Source organism: Chiloscyllium plagiosum, unplaced genomic scaffold (assembly GCF_037043375.1).
Source record: "Chiloscyllium plagiosum isolate Xiang-an unplaced genomic scaffold, Cpla_swu_hap1 HiC_scaffold_24, whole genome shotgun sequence".
Taxonomy (NCBI): Eukaryota; Metazoa; Chordata; class Chondrichthyes; order Orectolobiformes; family Hemiscylliidae; genus Chiloscyllium; species Chiloscyllium plagiosum.
Window position 1 is genome coordinate 54910593 of NW_028270162.1, and position 22276 is coordinate 54932868.

Consider the following 22276-nt stretch of genomic DNA (forward strand, 5'->3'; position numbering starts at 1 on the left):
CCTTCAATATTGTGACAACTGAGCCCTTATTGCTGTTGTTGGACAAAGGCAGCAACTGATTCTAATACTTAAAAAGTATGACAGCTTACACAGTAGCTTAAACTACAAATTAATCATAACAGACATCTATCTAAAGTGAGACAGAGAAATTAATCCTTAATTTTTGATCCATTCCAGAAAGCAGTATAATTATCAAACTAACATTAAAATTATAAACAGTTACAAAAATTGTACATAATGGAGCAGACCACAGGAATCACATGTGATGGTTATCAAATGAAAGATTTAGAAAAAACACCCACCCAGAAAAAAAAAGGGCATTTACTTACTGTCTGATTATCTTCATATAGTTTCAGGTCATATCCACTCAGCTCCACGCAGAAAATTATTGCTGTAACCCCTTCAAAACAGTGAATCCATTTCTTCCGTTCAGACCGCTGTCCTCCTACATCCACCATTTTAAATGTCAGCTCCTTAAAAGTAAACTTGTTTTCCACTATGCCAGTGGTCATATCTCTTGACCGCAGAATGTCCTCTACTGTTGGGATGTAGTCGGATGCTGCAATTCTGTCAAGGTCATTCAGGTAGTAGGCTGCATTGTCTTCCAAGTGGTACTCGTTGGACCGGCAAAAGCACTCCTGGACACCTGGGTCACCCCAGAGGCGCTTCATTACCCCTAACAGTTCTGGTGTGATCTCCCCTTTGCTTTCAGCAGGTCCAGTCAGGGCAAAGAGCTGAACAGCATCATAGGCTCTGTCAGGATTGTGGAATTCTATTTTGAGGGTAGCTAGTGCGCGGATGATACGTGTGAGAGAGTCGATAGCATTGTAGATAATGAGGGGCTTGTATTCCTTGCATGCCTCCAAGTTGAACCCGCCACTGTGGATAATTTTCATCTGTTTCACAATGGTGCTCTTGCCAGAGTTGCTGGTCCCCAGCAGCAGGAGTTTGATCTCGCGACGCTGGCGCTGACTTTCTGAGCGCAGGTGCCGATCAATCCGCCTTGAGCGCCGAGCTGCCTCCTTCTCTTCAGAGCTTTGACGACATCCCATGTTCCTTCCGTTGCAGTTGCCTGTACTTCTCGAAAGCAACAGTGATTGCTGCAGTAGGCTTTTGTCAGGTGTGCTGTGTACTTCACACAAAAGTAAAAGCTGTGCCAGATGATCAAACAGGTAAGTACCAATTCAGTCAATCCCAGCAGGGGTGAGCGAAGAAGTGCAGCATCCACTGATAGGTCCTCAATTCAGCAGATGTCATGGCATTCCCCTCCTTTATACAAGAAAGATGGCTCATTCCTGTTGATGGAATACTTTTCCCTTTTCTGAAATGCAGTTTGTGTCTTTAAATTTCTGTTCCACCCCGACATCATTATTTAGTATCCATCCTTTTTAGAGATGATAGATATATTTAGGTGATCACAGTTCCCACTTACTTATCTCTGTCTCTTTGTTGGGTTTCGTGTTAAGTGTACAGAAGAAATGCACAGTTCTTTGCTTCTGTTACTTCAAACCTGAACAGTGTGTATAACCATCAGTGACCAATTTATCTGCCAAACAAAGCAAAGTGAATCATTAGGACTGCTTTTCCTGTAGGTGATGAACTGACATGGTGACTGTTTGAAAGAGAACAATAGGCTGTAAATTATTTACGTGCTTTATTAATCCCACAATAGAAAGTTGGTGAATTTTTAAATTTTATAAGTGATCTATTCTTGCAAATTCCATGGCTTCAAAAAGTACCTTTTTGTGTTCAGCTGAGACTGCTTCCTTTAATTGATACATTACTGAATCGTTTGATATAATTACCTCTAAGATTGGATGCACTACATGAATTCCAGCTGTGAATGTGGGTCTGTATCCAAGTTACACATGTTGTATTGAGTGAGTCACTTATATAGACACTGACCCATTATGAACTGAACAAGCCTGATTTTGAGCTTCACTGCCAGTGACTGAATTAAAAGTCTTTACAATGTTATGACATTACAGGAATGGGTTGTCAAGTATATTCAAGGCTGAGAGGGTCGATTTTAACCAGGTTTCAGGTGGTGTGGAGTGAGAAGAGGTCAAGTTTAAACTGCAATCAATGGTTTGAGTTTGATGTCTGGATCAAAATGTTCAATGCCAGGTTATTTCAGCAGCTCAGCCTCAGAAACATGCTGCGACTAGTTGCCTGTTCAAAGTAGATAGAACACAGCAATGCATTAGTAGGCTGCTTAGAGATCCAGAGTAAGTGAGGACTGGAGAGTCAGAGTTGAAAAGTGTGGCACTGGAAATGCACAGCAAGTCAGGAAGCATCTGAGGAGCAGAGAGAGTCGACATTTCGGACATAAATCCTGATGAACGGCTTATGTCCAAAACGTTGACCCTCCTGCTTCTAGGATGCTGCCTGACCTGCTGTGCTTTTCAGCGCCACACCTTTCGACTCGCCTTAGAGATCCAGTCTAGAGCAGTCCTCCAGCAAGCAGGTAAATCATGGATGATGCGCATGAGAGAGTTGATAACATTATAGGTAGTGGAAGTAATTTGTGAAGAGAGGGAGTGTTTAAACCAACAGAAACCACAGATGTGAGGTCTGGAGAATGCCCTAAGCTCCACTGAGGAAGATTTGACTTCCCCACAGAGGGGTGCATCTGTCTACAGACTTGATTTAGCATGTTGCGAAACCTACTGTGGTTCCTCCATTCATACCTCAATTAAAATGTAACCAGATCCTATTGAAATAGTATGACCCTATTTGCACATGTTCACAACGCTTCTGCCTTTATTAAGCAACTGTCTCAGTTCCCACAGAATCTGTGCATCAAAATGGGCAATGCCAGGTAGAGGTTAGGTTCCGAGCAGATAAGGAACAGACTTATTTTTGTTGAGTGTGTAGGGTTAAAATCAAGCCATCATCTATAATTCTTAGATCGCCATATAGTGATATCATGAATATAAATGATTGTATGATATTAAAATTTAAATGAAATGTGTTTTCAACAACAAACCTTAATGTTCATCTAGGATATCAAATAATACTTTAAAAGAAGCACGACATTTCTTCAATGTATTTAACCATTCCCTGCTTTAATTCTGATCTATCTGTAAAAAGGATTTTGTTCCTTCTTTCTGAAGTGAAAAATAGCAGAATTTCATTTGCTGTAGTCATGTCATAAGCAAGGCAGCAATCAATATTGATGAACAATCAGCATTCACTATCACATATCAATGGGGGAATCTCTGAGATCTGGCATGTGAAGTTTAAAAAGACACAATTTTTAGACAAATACAATTTTTTTTCTGTAATAATACTACTGTTGTGGAGGATGTTTGATATCTTTCACCCACTCATGATCTTGCAGTAACTCATTTGAATTTAATAATAGTCTGTCTTTTGAAATTGCTTTTTTTTAACCACATTGTGCATTTTCATGGGTTTATTTATTTTGATACAGAGCAGATGGTTCAACTGTTTTAATCCCCATTATAAAAGCTATTTGATTGATTTGTTAAGGTAAGCAAAGAAAAACTAAAACACAACTATTGTCACACTTTCTATTCATGGAACAAATTAAAATTGTACGCATAGTTTCCTGTATAAATAAAATTGCTCTCCCCTCAAAAAGTGATTGAACATTCGAATAATAATCTAGGGTTCAAATTTGACAAGTCATTTGGCTGGCCTGGACTCGAAGCCCACATATAAAACACATCCATTAGCCAAGTATTAGTTAATTGTCGGCTCTTACTAAGTGACTCTCCCTACTGATTTGGGTACAGCAGGAGCAGTGAAGTAAAGAGTTAACAAAATAACAAGGAAAATTACTGGTGTATAAAGTTTTCAGTGTAAGTATTAGCTACTTGCAGCATCAGTCATGAACAGAAATGCTTGCAGCCAAAGTGATAAGCTTGACTTCAGACATCGAACAAAATGGCAACTGATCAAATTGTACATTGTCCCATCATTGCTGTCTCGAGAGAACAGGGTTTAGCACCAAACTGATGATTCATCAAAATTAGTTTCAATGCACATTACTTTGTGTTTGTGCATCTCTTTTTTTTAAAGCTGATGGAAATTTTCAGTAGGTTAGATAGGGAGACCAAATCAAACTCCATAGCTGAACTCAAACACCAATGATTTTTTTAAAAAAACAAAATCCCTCAATTGATACATTGTTTAAAAACTCTCAAACCATTATTATGATACTTTCCTTTGCAACAACAGTGGCCATGCTTCCAAAGAAATACCTAATTTGTTGTAAAGACATCTTAAGATTATGATAGGCACTATCTCAATATACCTTCTTCTTTTGTACTTTCTACATTTCAGTTTTTCAATAAAGTCACCTGAACTAATATTTTAAATTCCCTCCTCCTCAGTGATGTACATGAAAGGAAGAGTCAGATCTATTCAATGCTGAGTGCAAAACGACCTTTTGTCCAGCTACTTTTCTCGCCCATCAGTGCAAATGAATAAAAACCATTCCTCTGATATAAAGCTGTTTTTAGGACCAAAAGATCCAAATGTCCTGCAACATTATCAGCCCACAAGGAGGTGCAGCTGGTGTACAGAGACTTACTGCCGTTAGAATATCAAATGAAGCCTAGCCAGCAGCCGTGTATTAAATAATGATGTTGTAATTTGATTTGTCTTATATAATCTATATTTTTACGATGTTCTGCCTGCTATTTGATCTTTAACATAGTTTTTACTGTCTGCACTTCAGCTGTAGCTCTCTTCAAAAAACTCCAAAGGATTGTCACGTTTTGTCAAAGGCAGCAGATTCACTAATTTTGCATCAATCTCTGAAAAAAAACAAATTAAACATCTCTTCAGATCTATGGGATTGGAGGGATAGTCTTCCTTGTGTTTAATTAAACATTGTGTTAAATAGGTTTCTGCATTAATTTCTCCCATGGCTGAGATAGCTATACCTTCACTCAACTTTATTCTGCACCACAAAGATAGCCATCACAGGCTTACAATCAGAACAGAGTTAAAAATCACACAACACCAGGCTGTAGTCCAACAGGTTTAATTGGAAGCACTAGCTTTCGGAGCTCCTTCATCAGGTGGTCATCAGAACAGGGAGTGGTAGTATTGGCCGTATTTGTTGAGGGATGTGTGACGTTATTGTTGGCAATGTTTGGTGAATGATGTAATGTGTATGTTCTGAAATGGGTTTTGGAGATATAAGAATAGAAGTAGGCCATGTTATATCTGTAATTTTCAACGAATCTGGTTGCATCTCTTTATCCCTTTTCTATGTATGCAAGAAAGGATTCACTCCTGGATGAGCTGCACCAGTAGACTTCCCGCATTAACAGATATTGTCCACCTTTTCACTGAAGCTATGGCATTGGAGATGGAACTATCTGTTTATGGTTATGACGTTTTATTATTTAAGCAACCAGCCCACCAAGGGACTTCTAATACAACAGCCCAGATTTTTTGGGAGATGCTAATTAAGATTCTCTGTGTTTTTATGTGTATTATTTCTGATTTTTGTAAGCATTGTTTAAACTTAAAAATTGAAATGGGTTTGGAAGATAATGATCTTTGGAAAGACTTGAAAAAACAGTCAGGATATTTCTCGGTCAATGGCTCTATCCAATATCGCTAATTGAGCTTCTTTACAATAGTAGGGCTCTGCAGATCTTTTCAGCCACATGCCTGGATGAGATCATTAGCACTCCCTTGTTATACATTTTAAATTGTTAACATAAACACAGAGAGAAAATGGGAGGGTGCTAATTTTGTGTTTTTTAAAAACAATGTGTTAATGTTGACCTGCTTTAAAGTTGACAGCAATCTGTCAAAAGATTCTTTAAAATCTCTTCATTGTAATACTGACCTCCGTTAAATTTGTTACCGCTTTCTTTCCACCTAAGGAAAACCACTTTCTGTCACTGAGGCAGCAGCTGAACAAATTTGAAGTGAAGTGACCTTCAGGTCATTGCTGACGTCATTTTAATTGACAGGAGAACATTTGTTTATAAAATGTTTGCTGGCATACATCAAAAACCTAAGAACAGAAGAATCCTTTCAAAATAGTTCAAACTTGCATTAGCAACATGAACATTTTGGAATGTATGTTTAAGTTGATGAATACTTTTAAAACCCCATTTTCCAAGTCAACATTTATAGAGAGCCAAACGTTATACTTTCAGAATTGTTGCGGTTCCTTTTACTTTAGTGTCTCCTAGTACTTCATTTCATGTGCACATTAGACTAATGCTGGTACCCATGAGTGAGAGGATTCGTCCTGTGTGCATTATTCTCACAAATTGCTGTGATTAGGAAGGAAGCCAAAGGAAAGAGCAGAGGTGCCTTCTGGAAGGAATGAAGAGGCATTTAGTCTGGTATTGCGTATCTCCTGGTGCCAATTTTAGCTCAGTTTGCATTGGTTTTTTTTTCAAGAATTTATGTCACATTTTATTGAGATATATGAGGCAGTGTAACTGCTTCTCCTTTAGTGTGATCTCCAATCATACTCGAAACATTTTGGGCTTTTATCTAATTCATCAACCTTCTGAGGCAGGCAGTTGCATATCACTGAAATGTTTTCTCAAGTCATCTGTTGAAGCACTGGGATATCCATCTAACTTTCCATTATGAAACTCTGCCTGGTTATATTTTACCATTAACAATGCCCCCCAACTGCACTTGAGTATTTAAAGGGCGGCACGGTGGCTCAGTGGTTAGCACTGCTGCCGCACAGTGCCAAGGATCGGGTTCGATTCCTGCCTCGGACGACTGTCTGTGTGGAGTTTGTACATTCTCCCTGTGTCTGCGTGGGTTTCCTCCCACAATCCAAAGATGTGCAGGTTAGGTGAAATTACCCATAAATTACCCATAGTGTTAGGTGCATTAGTCAGGGGTAAATATAGGGTAGGGGAATGGGTCATTATGGGTTACTCTTTGGAGGGTCGGTGTGGGCTTGTTGGGCCAAATGGCCTGTTTTCATACTGTACAGAATCTGGTCTAAAATTTGATCAGTTAAGCCTTTGTCTTCATAAAAATCAAAATCCCCTGATATATATCCTGTTCCCTTTTAAAGAAACTAACGAAGTATAAGCTACATTCGATGGAGGTTTTGCCACATACCTATTGCTTAGATACAATGGGGACTAATTTTGCCAGAGCTGTCAGTTATGTAGGTATTTATGTTGCTCACAAGTCTCCTCCTACCTTTCCTCCTGGAACTCTATCATAAAAATTATCTATTTGTTGCTCTCTGGTGTTTTTATCTACTACTTAAATGCATGTTGATCTCATACTACTTATGGACAATGGCAGTAGGAGCTATTTATTATGGCCTACCTGCCAGCTTTCTCACAGATAAGGATCCTCAAACATGAATCCCAAAGTCTGAGACAAATTTTTCAACTGCTGTTCTCTGCACAAAACTTTGCTCACCAGGCTTACATTTTGGGAAGATGCACAGATCCAACCATAATGTTTCAAACATTAATTTTAATGGCTAGAAACCAGGGGGATTTGTTGATGCTTGTACTTTATACTAGACAATTGCTTAAACACTCTTCAAGAGTATTTTGCCGGGACACTGCTTCATAGCAAACTCAATGGACACCTGGAAATCATTAGCCCAAGACCATCCAAAGTGGATGAGGAGCATTCCGGAAGGCATCAAGCCCCTTGAGACTTACTATTAGGAAAAAGTAAAAACCAGGTGAAAACAGCAAAAGGAGCGCACTGCCACACCAGTGACCCACTTATTCCTACCTACGACCACCTTCTGCCCCAAGCTATGGTAGTCTGTACAGCCACCTGCGGATTCATCCTGAAAGTGGAAGAGAGTCATCCTTGTCTGCGAGGGGCCGCTAATGAATGAATGAATGACGTCAGTGTAAACTGGTCTCTTAGCATCCTCATTACAAATCTCACACAAAACCAAGGTGAACTGACTTTCCATTTCATTTCCAAAAGAAGACTTTTTTTCCGTAGCAAAACTTTGCCTTTTAAAACTGAATTACAGGATCATAGGTATTGGCATAGTTGTGACAACCATATGGTATGCTATTAAGTCATTCTAGGCTTGGAGTTTCAAAGTCTTCAGTTTGAAGGAGGAATGGAAGAATAAAGGAGGTGTGTAATTTGTAGGTTTAATTATAGACTGTTAGAATAGGAGACTTGTTTTAAACTAAGTGAAAATGTGAATGAATCCAGCTGGAATAGCAAAGGGAGAGCATGCAGAACGTCAGCAATCAAAAAAGAGTAAAATTCAAAGAACTAGTCCTCAGAGTTTCAATTAACAAGAAAGGTGTATAGACATATTCTGTAATTACAGACTTAAAAACTCCAAAAATCATTTTCAAACTAAAAATTGTCTCCAATTGGCTTTGTAGCATAACAAGTTCAGATGTGACAAATTATTTGTGTTTTAATAATGTAATAATGTAATTTTTAGAGCCTTCTATGATGCAAAGACCTTTCTGTACCAGGAGAATCCTGAAGGCAATATTCCATGAATAGAGGTAATCACTTTGCATGCATCAGTAGGCTTCAATTGCTCTACAGACATGTGTCTTCATAACTCTCTTGTCATGGGTTCCCAGTTATACCCACCAGTGCTAGCACATGTAAGAAGTTTGTCAATGTTCAACAGCTGATAGAATGGTGTAGGATTGGGAGTCTAATTCTGACAGTGCTGAAGTCTCTAGTTCTAGTCATTCAGTTGATGAACTGAAGGAAGCACTGATGACAACTACATTTGGGTCAACTGTTTGCTCTCCACAACACTGGCCCAGAATTTGCAATTTTAATGACAAGAAAACTGTTGATGCTAAAATTACTGACAGTTCATCAAGACTTGCATTAAATGTAACTGAGTTTCAATAAATACTAAGGCATAATTATTTAAGAATCCTGAAGAAACTAATTTTATATGTGTTGAGTGTCATTCCTTAGAATAACTCTTACAAATTTTCTCACTTCAAAATACTGTAGATAATATTAACATGGAATTTAGTTAGCTGAGGTGCCAGGACTGATCCTAGTTATAGACTTCTAACTGAAAGTGCTGCAATTAGATATCTTTTAAACAATCTGTTTAGAGATACATGCCTCCACAGACGGTAGAACATGAACATGGGCCTGCTAGTCGAGAGATAAGAACATATCACTGTACCATAAGACCCATTAAAAATGGTCTATTTACTGTGAGCTGTCCCTTAGCCAATCCTTTATCCATACACATATGTTACTAATTCCATCCATCCTTAGCTTCCATGTTAATGTGCACGTGACAATTTATTACATACTTTTACTAATCTAAGCATACTATACCTACAAGATCCCCAGCATAGAGGACCCTCAGGGTAAGGGGGACATTGGGAGACTGAGGGTATGAGGGGTGAGGTTTAGGAGGCATGAGGACAGTATTTGAACTTGGCTGCTATTCCCAAGGTCTGTGGAGGGTCTTCTAATCAGCTTAACAATCTCGTCCCATATCATTTCAGCTTCTTGACCTTCTGAACCGAGGTAATTTCTTGCCACAGTCCTTACTTCATTTCTTCAGTCCTCCTCATTTTTCCATTTTGTTTATCTTTTCGAAATGCAATGTATAGTGAAATATTTATTTCCCGACCTTGTCACCATTCAAACCTTTCTGCCTGTTCTACTAATCGTTGTTAATCTGGTTGTGGTCTTAGCTCTGTTTTTCTCTCCGCACCCAATAACCCTTTACTCACTATCACAAATCTATCTAAATTAGGGATCACTCTTTTTAAGATAGTGATGAGGAAAACCTTATTCTTTCAGAAGGCGGTGTAACTTCAGAATTCTCTGTCTCAGAATGCAGTGGAAGTACAGTCATTGAATATTTTTAAGGCAAAGGCATAGATTCTTGTTAGGCAAGGCAATCAAAGATTATCAGGATAGATGAGAAAGTGGAATTTTAAAGACAATAAGATCAGCCAAGATGTCATTGAATGGTGGAGCAGAAGGGAAGTCTTCTTGTTCATATTATTGTAACCAGATTCTAGGCAAGATTCTCAAGTCTGTTACAGTTCTAAACGAGCACCCCAAATCATAAAGCTCTCGTGTGAGGAAGGATATTCTAACTCCCTTTGTTTATTCATCCACCCTCCTCGGTTTTTCGCAACAAGGTTAATTTAAAAAGATCCCTTCCTTTCTCTGTACATGTCTTCCAGACCCAACTGAAGTTATGTTTTAAAATGAGCCAATTTAAACTGTCTTTCTTGAAGTAGCAAAAAGAGTGAGTTTGTTCTTTACTAAATTGAAGAGGAAATGATAACATAACAAAAATATACTGTTTAAAATAAAAGGTGAATCCAAAAAAAAATTAAAATACGTATCAGTCTCTGAATTGTTTGCGAAGAACACGTATGAAGATGTTGCGTCCATTATTGGTTGGCCCCAATAAAATTGATTTTGGCAGTTGTGCTGTTGATTTTGAGATTCATGGTTTTGCGGTTGGTGGACATTTTTGTGTTCTGACTCTTCGACAGTGACTGTATTTAGTATTCAGAGTCAGAAAAAGCCTTTCCCTTTGTTTAACCTGCAGTGCAGAGCGATTTAAAATGGCTCTTCTACATTTATTGGCTTGGACATAGAAGATAGGGTAGCTGTGGAGGACTATTTTTATGATAAGAGGTTTATTACCAAGTGGTGTCCACAAGGACCAGTGTTGGGAACGCTATTGTTTGTAATATGTATAAATGATTTGGATAAAAATGTGGGTGGCCTGATTAGTAAGTTTGTAAATGACATAAAAATTGATGGAGTTGTGGATAGTGAGGAATGTTATCAAAGGATGTAGTAGGATATAGACTAGTTGGAAAGTTAAGTGGAGAAATGGCAGATGGAGTTTAATGCAGCCATGTGTAAGGTGATGCATCTTGGGAGGTCAAATGCAAGAGGAAAGTATACAGTAAACAGCAGGACACTTAGGAGCATTGCTATATGGCGGGTTCTTGGGATGCAAGTCCATAACTCTATGAAAGAGGCAAAGTCAATAAGGCGGTAAAGAAGGCTTATGACATGCTCGCCTTCATCGATCAATCTGTTGAATATAAAAGTTAGTGAGTCATGTTATAGCAGTGTAAGACTGTGCAATTCTGGTCACCACACTATAAGAAGGATGTGAAGTCTTTGGACCGGTGTATAGTAGCTATAAGGAGAGGTTGGACAAACTTGGATTGTTTTCACTAGAGCGCCAAAGGCTGAGGGGCAACACAGAAGTATATAAAATTATGGGAGGCATGGATAAGGTGGATAGTTGGAGTCTTTTTCCCAGGTAAATGTCAAATACTAGGGAGCTTAGGTTTAAAGTGAGAGGGGAATGTTTAGAGGAGATGTGGGAGGAAAGTTTTTATTACAAAGAATGTAGGTGCATGTAACACTCTGCCAGGGGAGGTGGTAGAAGTAAATATGATGGAAACATTTAAGAGGCATTTAGATAGGCACATGAATGGACAGGGAAAACCACATGCAGGCTGATGAGATTGGTTTAGAAAGGCATCATGGTCAGAACATGGTGGACCGAAGGGTCTGTTCTTGTGCTGTACTGTTCTGTGTGCCACATCACACACCAGGATGCCTGGCTAATAACACACACACAGACTAGTGTTATATTTAGTTTTTAATCCCTTTATAGTAAATTCCTAGAGGGTAACACAAACATGTCTGTAAGAGGTAATTTTCTGCTGAGAGGGATGGGCCAGTCAGACCCTTTTTATCTCTTCCCATCAAGTCTCTCACTGTTGGAAGTTTTCTTGACACTTTACAGGTGCAACATTGCATAGCTTTTGCAGAGGACATTGCCAGACAATCACTGAATTTGAATCAGGATTTTTTTTGTGTAGCAATTCTCTTTTTAAAAAAATCACATTTTGGAATTAAAAGTAAAATAAAGTGTTTCTAAGTACTTTGAAGCCTGATCCATCATTTTAACAATCGTTATGTTTGTATGTAACTCAGCCTTGAATAAAGTTCCAGCCTCCTTCCTGTGGCAAAGAATACACATGCTACATACCCTGAGGAAGCAAAGAAATTCTCCTCATCCCTGTCTCAAAAGGGATTTTTAAATTATATCCCCTTGGTTTTAGTCTTATGCACAAGAGGGAAACTTCCTCCTGAAACCCAACCTATACAGCCACCACACAATTTTATCAGTTTCGTTAAGATCAGTTCTCATTCTGCCACAATCCAGTGGTTTTAGGCCCAATCTGTTCAACCTTTCTTCATATTAGGAATGAATCAAGTGACCCCTTTCTGAACTGCTTTTAAAGCAATTATATATTTTTCGAAATAATTTTTTATGTAGAGTTCATCTATCCAGTTATGAATGCTTTTGGTTTCCAGATAAAGAGCCATTATATTTATTTTAATACCACCATTCTTTGCATGGACATGGTTCACTGATATGCTATTGTCATGACCACAGATCACAAGCCCAGATTACCAATGGACAAATTGAACTGGTAATTTCAACATGTGTTTTTTTTCAAAAGGGGACTGCTACAGCCAAACAAATGGATTGTGGATTTAAATTCAGTGACTGTCTAGGGGGGGGGGGAGGGGGTAGAGAGAGAGAGAGAGAGAGAGACAGTAAAACTGCTAACATGATGGAAGGAAAGAAGCTGTCTGAGTGAGAGACAAGTTCTCTTTCAAGAACACACAAGGTCAAGGTTTAAAAGCCAGCTTCTCACAGGCTTGTGTGTGTAGTGGAAGAAAGTGTGCCAGTGGGTGAAGGTGCTTTTACATTCTGGTCTGGGTTTGTGAGCTATGAAGATCACAATTGAATACTATTCACCAGTCTCTCCTGCATTGCATGCAAAGGATTATATTACTTTGAGTGCCAAAAGTTAGCAAATCAATCAAAAAAGAATTTTAATCAACTGTAAATCCAAGAATCTGAAAATGGACTGGATGTTTTTCTGTTGGCTACCAAGACTCAGCCAATGAGTTCATTGGTTTTACTCCATTTGAATTAGTTTACAGCACCAAGGAAAAGGCTACAAGAAGCTACTCAAAGAAATGTTTTTAGAACAGAAAGAGGATTCTCCATTTTAGATGATGTAGCAGAGTTTCGAGAGTAATCTTTGTAAGCCTGTGAAATGGCCTGAAAACACTTGAAACTCTCCCAGGCAGTGATGAAAAACAGGCAGACAAGAATGTAATGCCTCGAAACCTTCGTCCAAGGGACCACATCTGAGTCCTCTTGCCAATATAAGGTGAACCCTCAAATGACTAAATCAGTGACCCATTTGGAGTAGTGCAGAAAGTTGGGGAAGGGAATAATATGACTCCAGATCAAGGCAAGAAGCAGAGTAAGAATAATTAGTTGTCAGAGAGTGGAGTTGAACAGGACAAGAACAGAGCTGGTCCAAATAGACAGTTGGTGAGTGAAACAATGGCTAAACAATCAACTCCTCTCAAAGAGGATATGTTTTAGGTACATTCAAAGTATTTCTTCATACAAGAATGGTATGATGTACAAACCAAGAGCCCCTTGGATGATAAAAGAGATAGAAATTAAGTTAAGGAAGAAACAGGGTGCTTAGGACAGGTGTCAGGTAGTAAATACTTGAGAGCCAAGCTGAAAACAGAAGGACCAGAAGTGAGGTGAAAAAGCAAAGGAGGATTTTGTAAAAGGACTGGCAACTAACATAAAAGGCAATTTGCAGTCTTCTGTAAATACACTGATAGCAAAAAGGTGGTAAAAAGATAAGTGAAACTGACTAAGGAGCAAAAAAGAGATTTATATGAGGGGGCAAGAAGTATGGCTGAAGTGTTAAGTTAATATTCTGCATCTGCCTTTACCTATGAGGCAGATGTGCCCAACTTATGGTGTCAGAGGAGGAAACTCAGTTATTAGGAGAGTTTAAAATTGATAAGGAGATGGTATCAGATAAGCAGTCAGTATTTAAAGTTGATAAGGTACCATGACAGGATTAGATGCACCCAAGGATATTGAAGGAAGTGAAAGTGGATTTTTAGCATGTACTGAATTTCTGCTTCTACCTAAGCTTACTTTTCTAGACTCAGCCAATATCAGTTCTGTCTCTCCTATATCCACATCATGCCTAACTCATGTAATACATTCAGGTGTATTTCTACAAGTTATCTCATACTTTCTCCATAATCTTACAAAATCCTTCCTTTCTCTTTTCTTTTTTCTCTTAATCTGGGAACTGTACTGATATTTTTGTGTTAGATAATCGAATCGTAGGAGGTTCACTTAAAGAAAAGCTGACCTTTTCTTCCACCACACTAATGTTCTTTAGGGAAAGAAACTGCCATCTTTACCTTGTCTGGCGTATATGTGACTTCAGACCCACAGCAATGTGGTTGACTCTTAACTGCCCTCTGGGCAATTAGGAACAATGAATGCTGGCCAGCCAGCAACACCCTCATCCATAAATGAAATTTTTAAAAAACTCTCATTATCTCATCATTTTCCACTACTCTTCACACCTGACACACTTGCTCCACCTTATCCTCTTGCCTACAATAATACCTTTTCAGCACCTTTAGATGACATAATTGATTCTAGTTCAGTCAGGAATATTTATCAATAAATCACTTCACAAACCCTTCTAAACTACTTTATATGGGCCACGAATTTCAATTTCTAAGGTTATCTTGTAAAAGTGACAGTACAAATCATTTCATGTCCCACCTGAAACACACATTGCTGAATGCTTATTCGTCCAATTTTTCATTTTTAGCTGTGAAACTTTAAATGCTACTTAAATGCACCTGTGAGTTCCTTCTACATGGACATGTAATCCAACACTCAGGATTTGTCTTTCTCATTCAAGACCTCCTCCCTAATCAGTTTTAATGGATGTCTAATCTCATGACCATGAACCAACTCAAATGGACTAAATCTCATGGATTCATTTCAAGAACCACTGGTAGCAAATAAGAAAACATCTAATCCTTTGACTGAATTTTGTTGGTACTCATGACAATATATCTTAATCATGGTTTTAAGAATCTGACTTTACGTCTCCAAAGCTCCCTGCATCTCAAATGATATGCAATTGACTTCAAATAGTTTATTTCCAAGCTGCTATTGATTTCCTTAAAGCTTTAGATATGAAGTCAGAACTCTGATTAGTCAGTGTCTCAAATAGTAGTCTAGTACAAGTTTTAAAAAAAGCATAAATTCTTCCACTACCCTAGTTGTAATTGTAAGGATATACTAATGTTGTACATTCATTTTTGGTTACAGTCCTACAACAATACACTCACAGCTGCAAGTATCAAAAGTGCTGGTCTGATTACAAATTGAAGTATTCCTACCACTTGACATGCATGACATGTTCATAAAACTGCACTATATTTTTATGAAGTCATGGCCATATAAAGAACTGTTTTTCAATGCCTGCGTTTTCTGTATTCCTATATGCCCTGCCATAGGAACCACATCGGCTATTCACAAAATCTCATAGTATCTGGGTGATAGAACTACTTTATGAAAAACTGTCAATTCTTTGCCTGCATGTCAGTGAGGATGTCTCCACTTCCTCACAAGTGGAGCTGCAGGAAACCCTTTGCCATTTCTACTGCCATGCCTTAAATGCAGTATTTAACCTCTGCTTTATTATTTAACCTCTGCTTCACCTGTATTATTGACCAATATCGCATCCAAATCCTCATTGCCTCTGTTTGCAATCCAATCCAATCTGATCTAATCCAGATCCAAATCTTGATGGAGCCCCAAACCACTCATTGGGTTGGCACGCCGTAAATCAAGCTCTGCTTGACCTGGCTTCTTTAAGGTCTGTACAGTACCTGAATTTGCCTGACCTTGAGACCAAGGTTGAAAGAAAGTTGGACCTGGTTTCTGATCTAACCAAGAATTATTATTTATTACAAGTAATTATAACAAGAAAAACTGAAAAGTAACTTAAGTGGTTTTTGCTTCCTAGTTCTGATGTTGAGATAATCCTTCTGGCTAGAGCTCCTTGTTGTTCAGATGTCTTCCTCTGGGGTTTTCCATTGGTTTATCAGAAGTACAGAGTGACTGATTCATTTAGAAATTGTCTCTAATTTGTCAATTCAAAAGTAATGGCTCACAGCAACTGCTATAGTGAAGGTAGCTAGTTTTCTACAAATATCAACCGAGTTTTTGACTGCAGAGAACAGGCAGATCCTTAGCTGGGAGAAGATCTACACAATCTTCTCTTTCTCTGTGTGACTTGTTTCTAGCTCAGCCACCCAAAGACCAATCACCCAAGTTGTTGTCTCTGTGATTGAAAACTGTCACTAGTCCATAGACAGATCATTTTTTTGTAACCAACAAAAGCTGCATCAGTACATATTCTTGGCTCCAGATCACCTGGAATCTGAACTTCAATTACCGCTTGTTCAAATAATTGTTGACAATACATATCATGGTGTCAGCTTACTTGCTTTCAAAACTGCAGCCACTCTATCAAATACTGTTTTTTTAAAACAGTCCTTTCTCATTTCAGTCCGAATTTTTAAAAACATAAAAAAATGTGAAAGTGTTTTGCATAAGAAGCAAAAGTGAGGTGAGAATTTTTGTTTTACACAGTGAGTTGTAAGGATGTGAAATGCACTACTGGAAGTATGCTGGAGGCAGGTTCATTAGCATTCAAGCGGGCATTGGATTACTATTTAAATAGAAACAATGTAGAGGGTCGGGGAAAAGGCTTAAAATGCTTAAGAGTTGATGGAGACACAGTGGGCTGAATGGTCTTCTGCACTGTAGCATATCTGTAATTCTGTGAAATACTGTAATATCAATTCAAAAAAAGCATTATAATCGCAGAGAAGGGAAAAAAAAGCAGTTAACACTCTATCTAATTGCCACTGACCTAGAGGCTGATGGTCACAATAGGGATGAACTAGAAGGAGATGTGCTTGAGGTTCACATTGAAATCCCTACTACCTAACTAACCAATATAGAAATGCTGCTAAACTTCAACTCCATATTTGCCCAACCAGGTGCAGAGCAGCAAACAGATTTATTAAAACTGATCGCTGAATTTAAGTGGTAACGCAGAGACAAACAGCATTTGTCTACACTACCTCTACATGATGTGGATGCGGGAGAATCCCCTTCTATAGGCAATATCTCTGTCCACTACATCCAGGAAAGTTGGTCCAGGTTCAGGATGGGATTAACTACAGGTTGGAGCACCAAATAATAGCGGTAGTTGGAACTCTACAATTGTGCTCATGCGGATGGCCTCACATAGCTCTGCACTCTCTACCAAAAGGTTAGTGCAGTGACTAGAGCCAATTCCTACCCCATACTCCAACTAAACACTTGCATAGATGGTGCACATAAAGCAGCTTGGGCACTGAATTCAGCCCAGTTGAACTGGAGTTCATCCGTGGAACACCTCTCTTTTTGCTGAGTAGGGTTATCAATGTACCAAGAATCAACACTCAGTCTTCCCAAAACCTCTTTTCCTGTCATGCATTTAAAAATGTAACTTACATGACCCAATACTAATTGGTGCATGACTGACGTGACAACCCAGATATTCAACATTTAATTTGGACTATAGTTTATCAAACTCTTTTAGCAAGACATTATTCCTACTCTGCCTATGCCACCAAGTTCAATTCTAGGAGGTATCTTTAACCCTGGCACCTGACAAGTAACACAACGTTTGGAACTGTTCATCACAAATACCGAGAACAACATATATTTCCCCTGACAACTCTATCCCCAATAACCACCACATTCTTCGCCAATCCATTGCACTTAAATGTCTTTGAACTGTACAGTGCTATTGTTAGCTTGTCCAACAGTTGTTCTTCTTATTCATACCACATATTACACTGTTTTGAGATCCTATATATACTACCGTCATAACATATCATTAAGTTATTCCATCAAATAACTAATTAAATTTACAAATTGTTTTTTCACAAATCAGTGTTAGCAATATTTAATTAGTCAATGTCTTGCTATATTCTATCCAACTAAGAAGCGTTCTTCATCACCATGCTGCTGTTGCCATGACCAGATCTCACTTAATGAAATGCCATATTCGGAGAAGTCAAAGAAATGTTACTATTGTCAATTCCACTGTAATTGCAATATATAAAAACTAAAATTAACTAAATTCTAGGGAGTGCATTACATTATTTTTAACTTTTTAGCATAAGAACACCTTCAGAACTAGACTGCATAGGTTTAGGGTGAAAGGGATAAAATTTAAAAGGGACATAAGGGGCAACTTTCTCAGGCAGAAGGTGGTGTGTGTGTGTGTGGAATAAGCTGCTAGAGGAAGTGATGGTGGCTGGTACAATTACAGTATTTAAAAGGAATCTGACTAGGTATATGAATAGGAAGGGTTTGAAGGGAAATGGACCCAGTGCTGGGGAATGGGACGAGATGAGGTTAGGATATCTGGTCAGCATGGACAAGTTGGACCGAAGAGTCTGTTTCCTGAACGTCGATTCTCCTGTTCCCTGGATGCTGCTTGACCTGCTGCACTTTTCCAGCAACACATTTTCAGCTTGGTAGTTTAGAGTCCATTATCAAGGATAAGACTGTGGAATATTTGGAAGTGCATGGTAAAACAGGACAGAGTCAGCACGGCTTCATCAAGGGGAGGTCTTGCCTGACAAAACTGTTATTCCTGAAGAAGGGCTTATGCCTGAAACGTCGATTCTCCTGTTCCCTGGATGCTGCCTGACCTGCTGCGCTTTTCTAGCAACACATTTTCAGCTCTGATCTCCAGCATCTGCAGACCTCACTTTTTCCTCTAAACTACCAAGGTCAGGTTGACTGGCCTATAATTTCCTGTCTTCTGCCTCCTTCCTTTCTTAAATAGGAGTATTAAATTAGTCATTTTCCAGTCCTCTGGGACCCTCCCTTACTCCAGAGATTCCTGAAAGATCACCCCCAATACCTCTAGAATCTCCTTAGCTATTTCCTTTAGAACTCTGAGGTGTAGTCCACCTTCAGATCTTTCAGCTTCCCCAGCACTTTCTCCTTAGAGATGACCACTACACTCATCTCTGGCACTTGACTCTCTTGAAGTTCTGGTATGCTACTGATGTCTTCGACTGTGAAAACTGATGCAAAGTACCTATTCAATTCCTCTGTCCTTTCTTTGTTCCCTATTACTACTTCTCCAGCCTCATTTTCCAGTGGTCCAATGTACACTCTTCCCTCTCTCTTACCTTTTGTGCATCTCAAAAATGTCTTCTTCTATATTACTAGCTAGCTTACTTCCACATTTCATCTTCTCCCCCTCATGCTTCTTTAAGTTATCTGCTGTTTTTTAAAGGCTTACCAATCCTCTGGCTTCCCACTAATCTTTATGAGCAGTTTAAGTTATAATGACAGGCTGAATAGGCGAAGATTTTTTCCCTTGGAGCATAGGAGATTGAGAGGTGACCTAATGGTGGTTAAAAAATCATGAGGAGCATAGATAAGGTAACTAACAAAGGTATTTTCCCTAGGCTAGGAGAGTGCAAAATTAGAGGGTACAATTTTAAGATAAGAGGGGAACGATTTAAAAGAGACCTGAGGGACAACCTTTTCATACAGAGGGTGGTTTGTATGTGAAATGAACTGCCAGAGGAAGTGGTATATGAAGGTACAGTTACAACATTTAAAACTCACTTGGACGGGTATATAAATAGGAAAGATTTCAATGGAAAAGGGTCAAATGCAGGCAAATGGGACTAGCTTAGTTTGGGAAACCTGGTTGACATAGACTGAAAGGTCTGTTTCTGTGCAGTATAACTCTATGACTCTAAACAAAATTAAAATCGGTATAGTTTTTAGAACATCTGTAATATCAGTAAACACATGCTTCACTTGGTCACAGGATATCAATTTTTTTGAACTACTAATTTGGTAGACATATTAACCCTTTTAAAATAAATATCATCTCTGTTAAAATAGCGGATAGAGGAATGTCACGCAAATACACTAACATTAGAATTGTTGCCAAACATTGTTTCGAGGCAACAGTCTCTTTAAAATGTTTGACAACTTCTTTCCTTGAAAATAAGAAAACAATATACATATCACTTTTATCACAGAGACTGTGCAAACAAATGGTGTAATCATACTTTGAGGAAAAAGTTACATCATTGCATGTATTTTTGAATAAGCATGGAAAATGAAATGCAGATTATTTTATGAATGCTAGAGTCCTGTGATCTTGATTTTGTCTTTGCTATGCTGTTGTTCTTTTATTTATCTGCTGATGGTCTTGATCTTGGGTAAGCCTGACAGCACAGTTATCATTTGATTCTGAATACTTGGAGCAGATCCGACAGTGATGAGGGGTGCATTGTGCTGCAGTCTAAATGGCACCAATTTTATTGATATTTCAAATAAGAGATTCTGATTTTAGTTGGACCATGGTATGCTTTCAATAAGTAATAATGGAATGTTTCAGGGATAATAACTGGTATTAAAAGAATTGGAGATTTAGGATACAATGGTGTTTTCAGCTTTATGTTTTTGTTGTCATGAGTCAGGATGACTCTGTAATTAGTAAGAGGTTTTATCATTTAGAATCCTAAGGAAGTTTCCATATCTAACAGCTGACTTTATTCTGGCAGCTCTTTTCCTTTTTATTGATAAATGCAGAAATAGTAAATTACAATCTGTATAATTCAGAGGCTTAAACTAGTGAGCTGAAAATAACAGCTGAGAAGTTTAAATTCAGTTGAGTACATAAATCTGGGATAAAAATTAGTAGAGTAATCATGATACTGCTAGACTGTTGTACTGCTAGACTGCTAGACTGGTTACTAATGCCTTTTAGTGAAGGAAATCTGCAGCCCTTTCTTGTCCAGACTACGTGAGATCCTAAAAATAATAGCACAGTCGTTGATACTTAATTTCACTCTGAAATGGCCTAAAAAGTTATTCATTTGTATCAAATCATTGCAAGAAAGAATAGAAATAAAATTACTCACATTAACCTAGGTGCTGGATTTGAACGAACAAGGGAACAAATGGTCCAGTTGACTTGCAAATTCCTCCTTACTAATTGATGGGGACTTGTGTCAAAATAATGAGAGGTAAAAACAATGACTGCAGATGCTGGAAACCACCTCCAAAAAGACCCCACCACCAGGGATATATTTCCCTCCCTAACCCTTTCTGCTTTCCGCAAAGACCGTTCCCTCCGTGACTACCTGGTCAGGTCCACGCCCCCCCTACAACCCACCCACCCTCTCATCCTGGCACCTTCCCCTGCCATCCTGCTCCCACACCTCCTCCCTCACCTCCATCCAAGGCCCTAAAAGAGGCTTCCACATCCATCAGAGTTTGACCTGCACATCCACTAATATCATTTATTGTATCCGTTGCTCCCGATGCGGTCTCCTCTACATTGGGGAGACTGGACGCCTCCTAGCAGAGCGCTTTAGGGAACATCTCCGGGACACCCACACCAATCAACCACACCGCCCTGTGGCCCAACATTTCAACTCCCCCTCCCACTCTACAGAGGACATGGAGGTCCTGGGCCTGCTTCACCGCCGCTCCCTCACCACCAGACGCCTGGAGGAAGAAAGCCTCATCTTCCGCCTCTGAACACTTCCACCCCAGGGTATCAATATGGACTTCAACAGTTTCCTCATTTCCCCTTCCCCCACCTCTTCCTAGTTCCAAACTTCCAGCTCAGCACTGTCCCCATGACTTGTCCTACCTGCCTATCTTCTCTTCCACCTATCCACTCCACCCTCCTCCCTGACCGATCACCTTCATCCCCTCCCCCACTCACCTATTGTATTCTATGCTACTTTCTCCCCACCCCCACCCTCCTCTAGCTTATCTCTCCACGCTTCAGGCTCTCTGCCTTTATTCCTGATGAAGGGCTTTTGCCCGAAACATCGATTTCACTGCTCCTCGGGTGCTGCCTGAACTGCTGTGCTCTTCCAGCACCACTAATCCAGAATCAAAATAATGAGAGTCCATCTCCCAATGTGGGCATATTGCAATGTGGTGAAAAATAAAACAATTAATGGAAGAAATGTTCCATAAGTATTTCCACCCTTAAAGATTGTGGAGCCCAGCATGTGAATGCAAAAACAATGTTGAAAGTTTTGCAACATTCTTCAGCTGGGGATGCCAAATTATATACCATTTTGGCCTTTGCTTGTGCTTCGTAGTATCATTTCAATTTTTAACCATTTTGATTGACCACACATGAAATGAAGAGAAAGCGAAGGTCATTGAATACTGAAAAAGCTATAGGCCCCAACAACCCACTGCAGCACTAAAGTGAGCTCCAGAACTCCATGCCTTTATATAGTAAACTTAGTAGATAGGAGCAGGAAG

The 22276-nt window shown here is 39.1% G+C and overlaps 2 protein-coding genes across 2 annotated transcripts in view; one reads left to right on the forward strand and one right to left on the reverse strand.

The window, feature by feature from the left end:
- LOC122562839 (radial spoke head 14 homolog) overlaps nt 1–22276 on the forward strand; it is a 707211-nt gene that overhangs the window by 310891 nt on the left and 374044 nt on the right. The window lies entirely within an intron of this gene.
- gnaz (guanine nucleotide binding protein (G protein), alpha z polypeptide) overlaps nt 1–22276 on the reverse strand; it is a 290550-nt gene that overhangs the window by 205774 nt on the left and 62500 nt on the right. Inside the window, exon 2 of the mRNA XM_043716093.2 lies at nt 330–1546. Coding sequence (XP_043572028.1) covers nt 330–1052 — 723 coding nt within the window. The 5' untranslated portion in view covers nt 1053–1546. The remainder of the gene's footprint in view (nt 1–329; nt 1547–22276) is intronic.